This window comes from Triturus cristatus, chromosome 2_1 (genome assembly GCF_964204655.1).
Source record: "Triturus cristatus chromosome 2_1, aTriCri1.1, whole genome shotgun sequence".
Classification (NCBI taxonomy): domain Eukaryota; kingdom Metazoa; phylum Chordata; class Amphibia; order Caudata; family Salamandridae; genus Triturus; species Triturus cristatus.
Genome location: NC_140581.1, coordinates 269,638,650 through 269,652,251, shown reverse-complemented (window position 1 = coordinate 269,652,251; position 13,602 = coordinate 269,638,650). Strand labels below are relative to the sequence as shown.

At 46.4% G+C, this 13,602-nt stretch overlaps 1 protein-coding gene across 1 annotated transcript in view; it reads right to left on the bottom strand.

Moving 5' to 3' along the window:
* The window catches only part of LOC146864085 (UDP-glycosyltransferase 3A1-like), a 282,339-nt gene extending 273,269 nt beyond the window's left edge, over window positions 1–9,070 (bottom strand). The window contains exon 1 of the mRNA XM_085640711.1: window positions 8,977–9,070. Within this exon, the coding sequence (XP_085496837.1) occupies window positions 8,977–9,070 (94 nt within the window). The remainder of the gene's footprint in view (window positions 1–8,976) is intronic.
* Between the last annotated feature and the right edge of the window lie 4,532 nt (window positions 9,071–13,602).

Sequence of the window (13,602 nt, the reverse complement as noted above, 5' to 3'; positions counted from 1 at the left end):
AGGGGTGCAGAAAGAGGCCAGAGGGGTACAGAAAGAAGCAAGTGAGGTGCAGAAGTCGGCAACAAAGGTGCCTAAAGAGGGAAGAGGGGTGCAGAAAGAGGGAAGAAAGGTGCAGAAAAAAGCAAGAGTAGTGCAGAAAGAAGTAACATAGGTGCAGAAAGAAGTAAAAGGGGTTCAGAAAATAGAAAAAGAGGTGCAGAAAGAAGCAAGGGAGCTGCAGACAGAAGCAAATCAGGTACGGAAAGAAGCAAAAGAAGTGCAGAAACAGGCAAGAGAGGTGCAGAAAGAGAGAAGAAGATTCAGAAAGAGGTAAGAGAAATGCAGAAAGAAGCAACAGAGGTGCAGAAAGAGGCAAGAGAGGTGCAGAAGAAAGAAGCCAGAGAGGTGCAGAAAGAAGCAAGCGAGGTGCAGAAAGAATGGAGGTACAGAAAGGGGAAGAGAGGTGGAGAAAGAGGCAAGAGAATTACAGAAAAAGAAGAAGGTGCACAAAGAAGCAAGAGGAATGCAGAAAGAGGCAAGAGAGGCACAGAAAGAAGCAAGAGTGGTTTGCACACCATTAGTACCAATTTAATATCCACATTTAGCAATAAGTAACAGGTGACCATTGCAGGTTTGCAAAGGGCCTTCCACCACGCTGTAACATTTGTCGCTGCATTTTTGGTAACCTTTGAGCCGTTTGACCTATAAACAAGTTTTTTTTGTTCAAATCTGCAGATTATGCAGCAGATGATGGATTATGTGGCAAATGCGGAAAATGTCTAATTATGCGAAAATTGGTGCAGCTGAACAGTCGCATAATTCCAGTGGCCCTGCTCATACTCCCAACTAGGTCCAGAAGTGCTCCTCAGTGGTTCCTTCTTGTTTTTTGTCTCATTGAGTTTATAGTTTAGCTTCTATGGAAACAAGAAAGACTAACATGGACTACCATACCATGGAAACGTGGAAGATTAAACCAGACTACCATACCACATAATTGCTCTCCATAACACATAATCCCATTCTACATAATTCGTATACACTAAATACCACATAGTTTCTATCCACATAATTTCACTGCACAGCATACCACATAATTTGACTACACACAAAGAACATCCACTCCACTCCAGAAAACATTAGTAAAAAAACGTTTACATTTACAACGCCAATAGCCCTAACTTTCGCAAATGCGAGACCTATTACATTGCAAATGTTTCTTTAACTAGTAGTCGCGTTTGCAGAGTGGTGGAGAAAGGGGGCTGGGCCTCTGACCAGCGCTCAGGAATTCTTCTATGTAGGACGAACAGGAGGTACCAGGAAGGCTTCTTGGTCCCCAAAGTCCCTCAGGAGTAAAGTGGACTTCATTCTCCAACCAGTAGTGTGCCAGGAAGTGCGTTTGCGGAGTGGTGGAGAAAAGGGGACGTGGCCTCCGAAGACTTCTTAGCAATCCCACTGTATGGGACTTACTGCAGGTAACAGGAGGCCCTGAAGGACATCCTTGGGGGTCAACTACCCCTCCAATTACCTCCAGTAAGTCCCACACAGCAGGATTGCTGAGTTTTCATAGCAGGCCACGCCCCATTTGCCCACCACTCTGCAAACATGCTCCTTGGCGCGCTCTTGGATAGGGATTGAAGTCCCCTTCACTGCTGGGGGACCTAAGGGGCCAACTAGCCTACCTGTTACCTGTTACCTGTTACCTCCAGTAAGCCCCACACAGTGGGATTGCTGAGAGGTGGACACAGGCCACACTCCCTTTCTCCACCACTCTGCAAACGTGCCTCCTGGCACACTCTTGGTTGGGGGATGAAGTCCCCTTGCCTGCTGAGAGTCCCTTTGGACCAACTAGCACCGCTTTGTTACCTCCATTAAGCTCCACACAGCTGTATTGCTGAGAGTCGTCAGGGGCCAACACCCCCTTTTTACACCACTCTGCAATCGAGCCTCCTGGCGCACTGCTGCTTGGGGGATGAAGTCCACTTTAGTCTTGAAGTTCTCAGGACACAAGGGGACCTCATCGCCCCACAAGCAGTATCGGCTTGAGGCCCCCCTCCTGCAGCCGATTACAGCCCCGGGGGCCTCATACCCCGGGGCTAGGCCTTTCCTTATTTAAATTTTTTTTAAGGGGAGGGGGGCCCCTCAGGCCGATTTCAGCCCTGGGGACCCCATCCCCCAGGGTCCTGCCTTTAAAAAAAATAATTATTAATCGTTTAAGGAAGGGGGACTGTGTAGCCCCCTTCCCTGGGCCTCATTTGGCCCCGGGACCCCATCGTCCAGGGCCTACCCAGCCTTTCTTTTTGTAAAAAAGTTTTTTGGGGGGAGGGGCCCAGGTGGCCCCCCTCCTGAGGCCAATTATGACCCCGGGGACCCCACCCCCTACGGCCGGCCTTACATTTAAAAATTGGAGGAGGGCCATGCGGCCCCCCTTCTGAGGCCGATGTAGCCCCGAGGACCCCATCCCCTGGGGCCTGGCCTCAAGTTGGGGACATGCTGGGAGAGCCCCAATGCCCCCAAGGTCCCTGCCGGCTTCCCGCCTCCTGCGGGAGCTGGCATTGCTTTTGGACAAGGGGAGCTGCTGACATGCAGCTCCTTTTGACCAAAAGCAATTCTGCTTCACTTCATGGAAGCGAGAGCAGTATACCTGCTCTCGCTTCTATGAAACGAAGCAGAAGTTTGCTGTGGCAGGGCGGAGGCAACGCTCCCATCCTGCGATAGCAAACTGCAATGTCCCAGGTGTGGGCACCCTGGGACATTGCTGGAGCCGACCCAGGGGTGTGGTGGTCCCCAGGGCCATGGAAGGCTCCTGGAGGGGAGCTGCAGGGCCCCTCGCCCAACAGATTAAAAGTCCCAAGGAGGTGGTGGTCCCCGGGGCCGCTACGGACTCCCATATGTTAATTGCTTAATGCCCTGGGACGTGGTGGTCCCCGGGGCAGTGTGGGGGGGGCCCCCACACTTAATTTTCATTAATTGAAGCCCTGGGGAGGTGGCGGTCCGCTGGGCCCGCAAGGCCCCCCAACATGAATTAAGGAATGCCCCGGGGAATTGGATGTCCCGGGGCAGTGTGAGGGGCAGGCACTCCCTCATGCTTTCTGATTATTAAAAAGCCCTGGGGAGGTGGCGGTCCTCTGGGCTGCTATTTTAAACATTGCCCCTGGGACCTGGCCCACCCAGGGGCTAAATTAAACGAAGCGCAGGAGACCGCGCTTGGTTTTTTAAGGACATTTTTGGCAGGATTCACACGAATCCCGACGAAAATATTTTTTAAACAAATGCTTGTTTGGGCCCTGGGGGTTCCTGTGGGACCCCCTGACCAGGCCTCGGGGGTCAGGGTGTTTCTACCCTGCCCTCTTTTCTTGTTTTTTTATCCTTTTTGCTTGTAACTCGTGTGCTTCAACCAACACTTCCTCCATCCATTGTTATCCATGTTTTTGCTTACCCTCAACCACTCTACCTCCTTTTGTTGTTGCTCAAGTTTTTGCTTGCAATACCCACCATCCCTATTTCTACTGTTGCCTATGTCATTGAGTGCCTCCACCAGCCCTCCTTCATTCCTCCCATTGTTGCCAGTGTTGTTGCTTGCAATACCCACCATCCCGCCTTCTACTGTTGTCTATGTTGTTGCCTGCCACCACCCACCCCCTTCATTCCTTACATTGTTGCAACTGCTGTTGCTTGCCCTGACCCTCCCTCCTTCTGTTGTAGTAACTTGCAACTTCCACACTTCCTCAACATTCTGTAGTTGCTTATATTTTTGCTTGCTTCTACCCACCCTCCCTTCTCCTGTTGTTACACTTGTTGTTGCTTGACCCCATTAAATCTCCCTCCTTTCATCATTGCCTGTATAGTTCCTTTCAACACCCACCCACCTTCCGTTGTTGCCTGTATTGTTGCTAGCCTCCAATCACTCTCTATCCTTCTGTAGTTACTTGTGTTGTACCTGAAATGGAAGGTAACTATCATGACCGCCCACCACCATAAAAACCTGAGAAACTCCTGGACTGACCACTGCTTACCAGGATCATCGCCTTTTGCTGCTCCTTTTTGCTGTAGTTGCATTTTAAACTGGTACTAATGTGGCAAAACATTTTCTAGACAGTGTTAGAGTGTAAAAAAATTTCAAATAATAAGATAATACTGCCCTGCATTACGCTGCATAATTTAGTCTACTCTGCTGCATAATTTGGTCCTCTCCGATTGCATAAGTCCAGAGGCCCTGATTATAGTGTTGCTGGTACTCCTCCAGTCCTAAACTGATAAAGAGGAAGAAGGCTGAGATGGCGAGGGGGAAGGTGATTCAGAAGGACAGCGGCGGGCGGCACAGGATAAGCACTGTGAGGCGGGCGGGAGGAAGCCGACAGACAACGGTTTAGGTTTTATTTATTTAATTATACCTATTCCGCTGTCTGTCGGCTCCCCCCCCCCCCTTCCCACCCCTCCTTTCCCCTGCCACACCACGCTTAACTGTGCCGGCAGTCCCTGTGACTGGAGGGTAATAGGAAGGAGGCTAAGGCAGGAGGGAGGGAGGACAGTGGGGGAAAAAAGAGGACAGTGAGGGGGAACGGTGGAGGGGGGGGTCGAAAAGACAGGAGGATGTGGAACAGAGAAAAGGGAGAGGAAGAGAGAGGCGGGCGAGGTGGAGAGAGAGGAGTGAAGTGGAAATAGAAGGGTGGAGTGGAGTGAGAGTACGTTGATGCACAGAGAGAGAATGGGGAGGTCAGGAGAGAGAGAAAGAAGGGTAAGGCAGTATGAGAGGAGGGTGAGATGAGAGAAATATGAGAGTTGAGTGGAGAAAGAGAAAGGCACAGCACAGAAAGGGGTGGATAAGGTGGAGGTAGTAGGATTATATGAAGAGAGAAGAGAGTGAGGCGGAAGAAAATAGAAAGTGAGGTCGTAGGAAGAAGAGGGTGAGGTGAAAGGGGTAGCGTAGTGAAGTGGAGAGAAAGGAGTGTGAGGTCGGGCGAGAGTAGAGTGAGACAGAGAGAAAGGAAGGTGAGATGGGGCGAGCAGAAGAGATCAAGCCCGTTGGTTTAAACCTCTAGAAATATATAGTTAAACTTAGCCAATTCCAATTTCCAAGCTTTATTTCGATCATAAAAGACCATAAAAGCAGAAGCTAAAAAACATATAAGACATTAAAAAAAGAATTTAAGCATCACAGGATATAACCGATAACAGTTCATTATACAACCTTAATGACAAGTTAAAAAGTTATTAAAATTTAAAAAAGATTTAAAACAATGAGTTCATATTTAATAAGTTCAAAGCTGTGGAAGACGGAAAAGGTATGTTTAGACTGCACTAGTGGAATTTAAAACCTTGCGGCGCCTAAGCCACATTGAGTTGAGGAAGCGGGACACTGCAAAAACAATCAGGGGGTGCGTTCCAGTTCGCAGGACTCTAAGAGCCTCCCGTGTCTGTCTGAACCCCAAGTTCCTGCATATTGGTAGGAGCCAGTACCTTCTAGTTGCATTATAACCTGGGCAAAAAAAGAAAACATGTGTAAGGGACTCTTCCTGATTCTCACAGGCCGGACAGGCAGATGGGGAGGCTTTGGTCCATTTGTTTGTAAATGCATGAACTGGCAGACAGCCCCATCTAAACTGGACATAAAGTTTCCTTGCCACAAGTGGATAGACGTCCTCGAGAAAAGTCTCAAATAAATATTGGTCTTTAAAATCAAAAAAATCTGCAGTTAAACAACCATTTTTAGCATTCCTATAGAGTTCACCCAATCTAAAAAGTCTGTAAGCTTTAACTAGCTCGAGGCGTGAAATAGACCGAGACGCTTCCTCCAGGTGGATCCATAAGTTTGGCCAGCCCAGTCCAAAGCACAGGTCTTTGATATGTGCCAACCAAGATATTTTTCCCACCCCTGGAAGCCCCAGGATCGCCTTGAGCTCTGACTGGTAAACTAGTAATTCGGGTGTCGCCCATAGTCGGCGCCAAAAGATCAAGGGTCGCAACTCAATTTCCTCATTTATGGGTCTAAGGCCAAGGTCCATGCGTAAGGGGATGAGAGGAGTACTTGGCAGTAGGCCCAAGAGTTGTCTCATAAACTTATTCTCAGTCCTGAGCAGTGCACCAACAGGGCAATGTCCCCAAAGTTCAGCCCCATACATGATTGCGCTCCTAATTTGAACTTTGTAAATCTCTGTTAACGGGCCCAGTTGTCTTGAAGTTATGTTCCTATATAATTTTGCTAGGCCCCCAGTTGTCTGAGCTAGCCTCAGGCCTGCCTTTTCTTGGTGCGGGCCCCACTCAAAGGTTCCCGTTAACTTGACACCCAGGTAGTCAAAGACTGCCACTCTCTCCAGCTGGGTGCCATTTAGGGTGGGGTTGGGACGAGAAGTTCTGCTAGGATTAAATACCATATACTTGGTTTTTGCTGAGTTAATCTCTAGCCCCCTGTCTTTGCAAAATATAAAAAAGGTGTCAAGAATCCTTTGGAGGCCCATAGGTGATTTAGAAAGTAAAAAGGTATCGTCAGCAAACATCATTGCTGGTACCTTGTTACGGGCAAGCTTTGGGGCATCAATATTGGCGATTTGGTTCAGTTGATCCACCAAAGCGTTTATATAAAGACAAAACAGTGTGGGGGCCAAAACACACCCCTGCCTTACACCCCTATTCACTGGGAAGTGTGAAGTCAATTCCCCGTGTTTCCCATATCTAACCTGTGCGAAATTTCCAGTATGTAATCGCTTGATCAGGGTGAGCAAATAAGGTGGAATGCCAAGTTCCTCCAAAACTACCCAAAGTTTATGGCGAGGTACCAAATCGAACGCTGATCTGAGGTCAACAAAGATCAGATAGAGGCTCCCACCCTCTATCGTCACCGTCTTCCAGTATAGTAATTGCAGCCTTAAGATTTGGTCAATGGTGGAAATGTTTTTTCGGAAGCCTGCCTTGTATGCACTCAGTGTTTCATGCTTTTCTATCCAGGTCTGGAGACGATCTAAAATGATCCTGGCGAACAACTTTTGCGTTACATCAATCAGGCTTATTGGCCTAAAATTTATGGGCATAAGAGGAGATCCCTTTTTATATACTGGAAAAATTTCGGCCCCTAGCCAGGTGTCTGGGATTTTCATACCGCTTAATATGGCATTAAATTTTACACATAAATATGTGCCCCAGTCATTGGGTTCTTCCCGAAATATTCCGCCGTCTGCCGGCTTCCCACCCCTCCTTTCCCCTGCCACACCGCGCTTAACGGTGCCGGCAGTCCCTGTGACTGGAGGGTAATAGGAAGGAGGCTAAGGCAGGAGAGTGGGAGGACAGTGGGGAAAAAAAGAGGACAGTGAGGGGGAGGGGTGGAGGGGGGGTCGAAAAGACAGGAGGATGTGCAACAGAGGAGAGGAAGAGAGAGGCGGGCGAGGTGGAGAGAGAGGAGTGAAGTGGAAATAGAAGGGTGGAGTGGAGTGAGAGTACGTTGATGCACAGAGAGAGAATGGGGAGGTCAGGAGAGAGAGAAATAAGGGTAAGGCAGTATGAGAGGAGGGTGAGGTGAGAGAAATATGAGAGTTGAGTGGAGAAAGAGAAAGGCACAGCACAGAAAGGGGTGGATAAGGTGGAGGTAGTAGGATTATATGAAGAGAGAAGAGAGTGAGGTGGAAGAAAATAGAAGGTGAGGTCGCAGGAAGAAGAGGGTGAGGTGAAAGGGGTAGCGTAGTGAAGTGGAGAGAAAGGAGTGTGAGGTCGGGCGAGAGTAGAGTGAGACAGAGAGAAAGGAAGGTGAGATGGGGCGAGCAGAAGAGATCAAGCCCGTTGGTTTAAACCTCTAGAAATATATAGTTAAACTTAGCAGGCAGAGCACAGCGCTAGCAATGCTACGCAGCTCAGACCCGTCCTAGATGATACAGCATGCATGGACCCATCTCTCAGGCACCTGGGAGTCTTTGGACCTATCCATTCTTCTTCATGCCCCCCCCCCCCCCCGCACCCCCGCACCCCAATACTGGATCCGGGCCTGTAGAGAACATGAGAAATTGTCTCAACGCCGGAAATGTGAGCCTTTATGACAAGTGAATAGGTGCTTGGAACTTTGAGTTGAAAGTGAGGCGTTGTGTGTGTTTTGTAGGGCGGTTATGATTTGGGTGGAGGGAACAGGTGTTGTGTAATATCTGGTATCCCCTAGATTCGTGTGTCCGCTGCTCTTAAGCTGTCTTCAGAGAATAAACTCCGTCCTGGCAGTGTCAGACCGAAGCAGCAGATTTCATCTTCTTGGACTGAGATAGGGGACATACGATTACGCGGAACAAAAATCTCAGTTGTGGCGAGAAATGTATATTTCTCTAATACTGTAGCCTTTGCTGCTCAAGAAGAGATGGCAGCAAACCACAAGTAATACAAATAATGAAACGTGAAATTTAAAAAAAGTAAATGCATGCACGGAGATAGAGTAAAAGGATGGAAAATATTTTCGAGGACATGGACTCAAATAATAAAATAAACAGGGGAGAGAATAAAAGAGAATGTAAACAATGACAGGTTAAGAACCTTAGAATGGGAAAAAACATCAAAAGGGAAGAAAGAATAATGGGTGGTGGGAAGAAAAAAGGCAATGAGAAAAATCAGGAGAGAAAAAAATTAACAAGTTATAAATCTTTTTAACAAACACATAACTGCCACTGTGAGTGCAACAACAGTGATTGTTTCGTTACAATAATAGGCTGCCACCGAACTGGCAAATCATTAGCCTGCCATATATTTTTATGTCTGTGCAACTTAAAACAACCATTGGCAAAGACAACAGCTATTGCTTATGTACGAATTATTGGCTTTCTCAATACAAGTTCCCTTGTAACGTTCCATCCAAAAAACACGTGTATTCATACATGCATGCATTCAAAACTTAGCTGCATCTTTCAATTCGATTAGCAATAATATATATATAAATATTTAACAATACTGTTAAACAGTAAGATAATCGATTTGACTTTCATACTACCGAGCAATTTGTTGCGTTCCCAAGTAATACTTAAAATGTGTACTTACCTACGAGGGATAACGTAAGGATCTTGGAACTCCGGGAAACAAGGGCGTTCATCATGAAGAGGAAGCAGAATAACACATTTTCTGTTCCAGTCATTTTTCCAGACGTGAACAACCAAAAGAGATGATAACTACAATAACTGCAACTAAATACCAGCCTTGTGTTTTAATTCCCACTCCAACTAAATACCAGGCTTGTGTTTTAATTCTCACTCCAACAACCAATGGGAAGCGACAACTTTCTAATTCCTGTCTGGCAGCAGCACTCACAAAGTTTTACACGGGCGCCATCTTGTGGAGCACTTCAAAAGCAGCACAACACGACAGACGTTCCTTTGAATATTTTAGAGTCTTAGCCAAAAGGATGTTTGTTTAATTTAAACAAGAACCAATAAGGGATTTTGGGGGAGCTAAAGGTATATTGAATTGGTAAAATACCATCAAAGCTAATCTCATCCAAAGCTGTAACACTGTGCCTGAAATTCGAAAGGCTTTTTTTATTTTACAGCTTCGCATTGAAGGTATAGATCAGTCGCATAGCTCGTGGGTGGGGTTAATTTAATTAAAAAAAAAAAAATTTTTTTAATTAAACTTACCTTTCCGCCTGTGGGTCCCACGTCGTCTCTGTTCCTGCTCTCCTTCCTCAGGAACAGGAAACAGAAGCAGTCAGCCAGGCTCCCTCACCTAAGCCACTCACAACACTGCAAGCAGGGTTATGAGTGGTCGGGACGCAGCCCAGCCAGGGGCTTATGGGGAGGCCATTTTCTCTGCATGTAGAAGGGCAGAGTGCGCATGACTGGTTTGGGAGTGGGCAGGCACACCACTCCTCCCCTGCCCTGCTCGCAGAGCACAAACAACCAAACATAAAATGGTAATAACTGAAAGTTATTACCATTTTATTTTTCTGCTTCTCGCACTGCAAGAAAGCACTGGGGGGGGGGGGGGGTTGGGGGGGGGATGCTCCTCCACCCTAGTGGAGGAGCTGCCCCAGGTAAAGATAATCCTATGCTTATAGACTTTGCTGTAGAAATGATAACATACTTTGTTCCTGTCTAGCTGGGTATGGATGGCACTGTGCTAATCCCATGGTTAAAAACTTTGCTACAAAAGCAGACATTTGAGCTGAGCAGATGCAGAGTGTTGCTGGTGTTGTAGGTGCTCTATATAGGATCAGCTCTCCACCTGAACTTGGAAACTACCCAGTGTTCGCTTCTTCCTTTGTTTGCATTATTTATGCAGCACTTTTGGTATAATGTACATCAGGGCCTGCGCTGAGTAATCATTTTAGTTTCACGTCTTCACTTGACACTTTTTTCTAATGGACTTTTTCAACCCTGAATTGTCTGTCCCAATTTTCTCCCCTAAACGAAAAACAGGTTACCAATCTGTTAACCCGAACTAAGTCAGGTTCACCCCTTGACCCGTGGCCCCCCTATAAACTCCATTCGGCCCCTGAAGAGATAAGTGCCTCTCTGACTCCTCTCCTTAATGAAGTTATAAGATCTGGAGTCTTTCCTGGGAGATGGAACAAGGCCTGTATAAGACCTATTCTTAAGAAAGACTCACTGTACCCTCAGGATACTAAACATTACCGTCCTATATCCTGTCTCCCTCTGCCATCTAAAATATTAGAGAAAGCTATGAATCAGGAGTTAATGGAATCTGTGAATGTCAACAATACCCTGGACTCCACGCAGCATGGTTTCAGATCACAACATTCTACAGAATCTGCTCTAATAATGGCAACGGAGGAAATTCGTAGGGCTATTGATGGGGGTGGCAGAGCTGTCCTAATTCTACTTGATTTAACGGCGGCTTTTGACACTGTAAACCATAGGGTCCTACTAGAAAGGCTCAAAGTAGTGGGAATTAGGGACACTGCGCTAACCTTACTTGGGTCCTTCTTGGACTCCAGAGTACAACAAATCTATTTGGATGGAATTCAATCTGAAGAGTTGTTCCTCCTGTGTGGAGTCCCCCAAGGATCCGCGCTATCCCCTACACTGTTCAATCTGTATGTGACGCAATTGGCAAAACTGATAAAAGATCAAGGTCTGAAATTGGTGTCATATGCCGATGACACCCAGTTAGTGGTGTCACTCACACAGAGTGTTGAAGTCACAGCGGAGCGATTTCGAAATTGCCTCATTAGTGTCATGAGCTGGATGAATATGAACTTTTTAAAGCTCAACACAGAGAAAACTGAGGTGATAGAATTTGGCCAAAAACCTTCCATTTGGAATCATTCATGGTGGCAGAAGCTGGCATCTGTCCCGTCCCGACACAAAAAGTAAGGAACTTAGGTTTCCTGGTTGAGAAAGATTTAACACTCACCTCTCAAGTCAATCAGGTCACCTCGGCCTGTTTCTTTACGATTAAGGTCCTCCAAAAAATACTGCCATTTATACCTTTTGCATTAAGGAAGACAGTAGTAGGAGCCTTAGTTTTATCCCGTATCGACTATTGCAACGCACTGTATGTTAGAATTGGAGAAAGACAGCTCTTCAAACTCCAGTCATTGCAGAATGCTGCTGTAAGAGTGCTGCTGGATCTTCCAAAACACCACCCGACGTCCAGTGGCACAAGGCTACTACATTGGCTTCCTGTTCGTCGAAGGGTGCAGTTTAAGGCTTTATGCCTAGTATATAAAGCTGTAAATGGAGGAGGTGCAGAGGACATGAAATTTCTTTTTCCCCTTTATGTACTGTCTCGTACATTAAGATCAGGTAGTCTGGGTCTGGTTTGCCTACCTAAGATAAAGAGAGCCCAATGGGGTGGCAAGGCTTTCTCATTTCAGGCAGCAAAGATGTGGAATTCTTCGCCCACAGAGTTGCGCCTAGAAATGAATAAGATCCTGTTGAGAAAGGCTTTAAAAACCTGGCTATTTACTAAATCCTAGACTGGAAGTGCCTAATCTCTACCCACACACAGCACCAAGACGCCTCAGCAATAGTGCGCTTAATAAAAAATTCAGTCAGTCAGTCAGTCTAATGGTGACTTTTTACATGTTTTGTACTAAACACGATAATGTACTAAGAAGTTAGCTTCTTTTCTAGTAAGCATTGCTATCATGTTGTGCGTACACTCTGTCCAAGGCTAGGCACATAAGGCCTCATTTACAATATTTTGCCACAGGGCAGCGCTGCAAGCCTTCCTGCTGCGCTGCACCTACGGCAAAAGAAAAGGGCAGGAATGTGCCTTATCCATCAGATATGGTGCATACCTGTCTGCTTTCCTTGCGCTGTAGCTCATTTAGCTGCCAAGTGTCAATGGAGGCACCCTTGTACCATCGTGCAAGAATGTCTGTGTTGTAGGGATGATTGATTTTTCCAGCACAAAAACAATCAATGGATGCGATTTCCTCTTTCTATGTGTGCTGCAGACATCTTTTTTTTCTTGTTGCTCCCGCCTATCACCCCTGGGGAGGCGTAGTCTTTTGACGCTTTTACAGGGTTACACCTTGGTGTAAATCTGGGAATGTGTCAAATGCCATGAGTGGCACGTGGGAAAACACACAGTAACACCCATGGCATGCATCCCCATCGTAGTGAGAGGCAACCCAGCAGCTTGTACTGCATTGCCTCACCCCATATCCACAAGTCCATGAAAAGTTACGCATGGTGGCTTTACGTGGTTTTATGGATATGGCTAAGCCCTGTAGGCTGCCGGAAAATCACAAAATGACGTTCCGGCAGTGCACAGGGATTGTAAATGAGCTCCATTGAATGCAATGCCCCTGCATCTGTTTCTCCGGTTGGAGAAAACTCTAGAGCTCCAGACAAACCATTGCATCAACTCTGCACCTTTGACACAGTGCAAAATGAATGGTGCTTTCATTATAAAAACAGCTTCTGTGCTACATTTGGCAGAGGAGAACTTCTGCTGGGATTATCCTGGAAAGCAGTGCACTGTTATGTTATGTCATGTTATGGTATGTTATGTTATGTTATATAATTTTATAGAGTGCATGCCAACCAAAACGGTTTCTTGGCGCTGAAGCAGCAAGAGTTAGCAACTAGCAAGGAAAGTTAGCCAAAAGCTTGTCTAAACAGCCACGTTTTAAAAAATATCCTGAACCTCAGATATTCGGCTGTAGATCAAATGTCAGGGGGGGAGAGTGTTCCATGTGTAGGAGCCATCACTGAGAATCTGGCCCCACCCAGTCTCTTCCTCTAAACTCTTGGGAAAGTTAATGGGTTCATGTGGGCTGATCTGAGATGATGATTTGGGGAGTAGCGCTGAATTCTAGAGGATATAAATGCCGGACTTTTATCGTGGAGGGATTTGAAGATGGTACAGCCTACTTTAAAGATAGTCCTATGGGCCACAAGGAGCCAATGTAGCTTTTTCATCCAAGGCTTAGCGTAGCAACATCTATCCTGACGAAAGATTAGGTACCTGATTTTGTGCTTTTTGCAACCTACGGTTAAGGCCAATTGGGAGTCCCAGATAGAGGGCATTTACATAGTCTATCCTGGACATAACTAAGGCAATGATGATTTGGATGGCGGCTTCAAAAGTAAGGTATTTCCTGATTTCCCTAATTCTCTTAAGTTAGAGAAAGCATGAGTAGAAGTTTTAAGAAAATAGAAAGAGTGCTCAGCAGGAAGCTTTGCACTCAGGAAATCC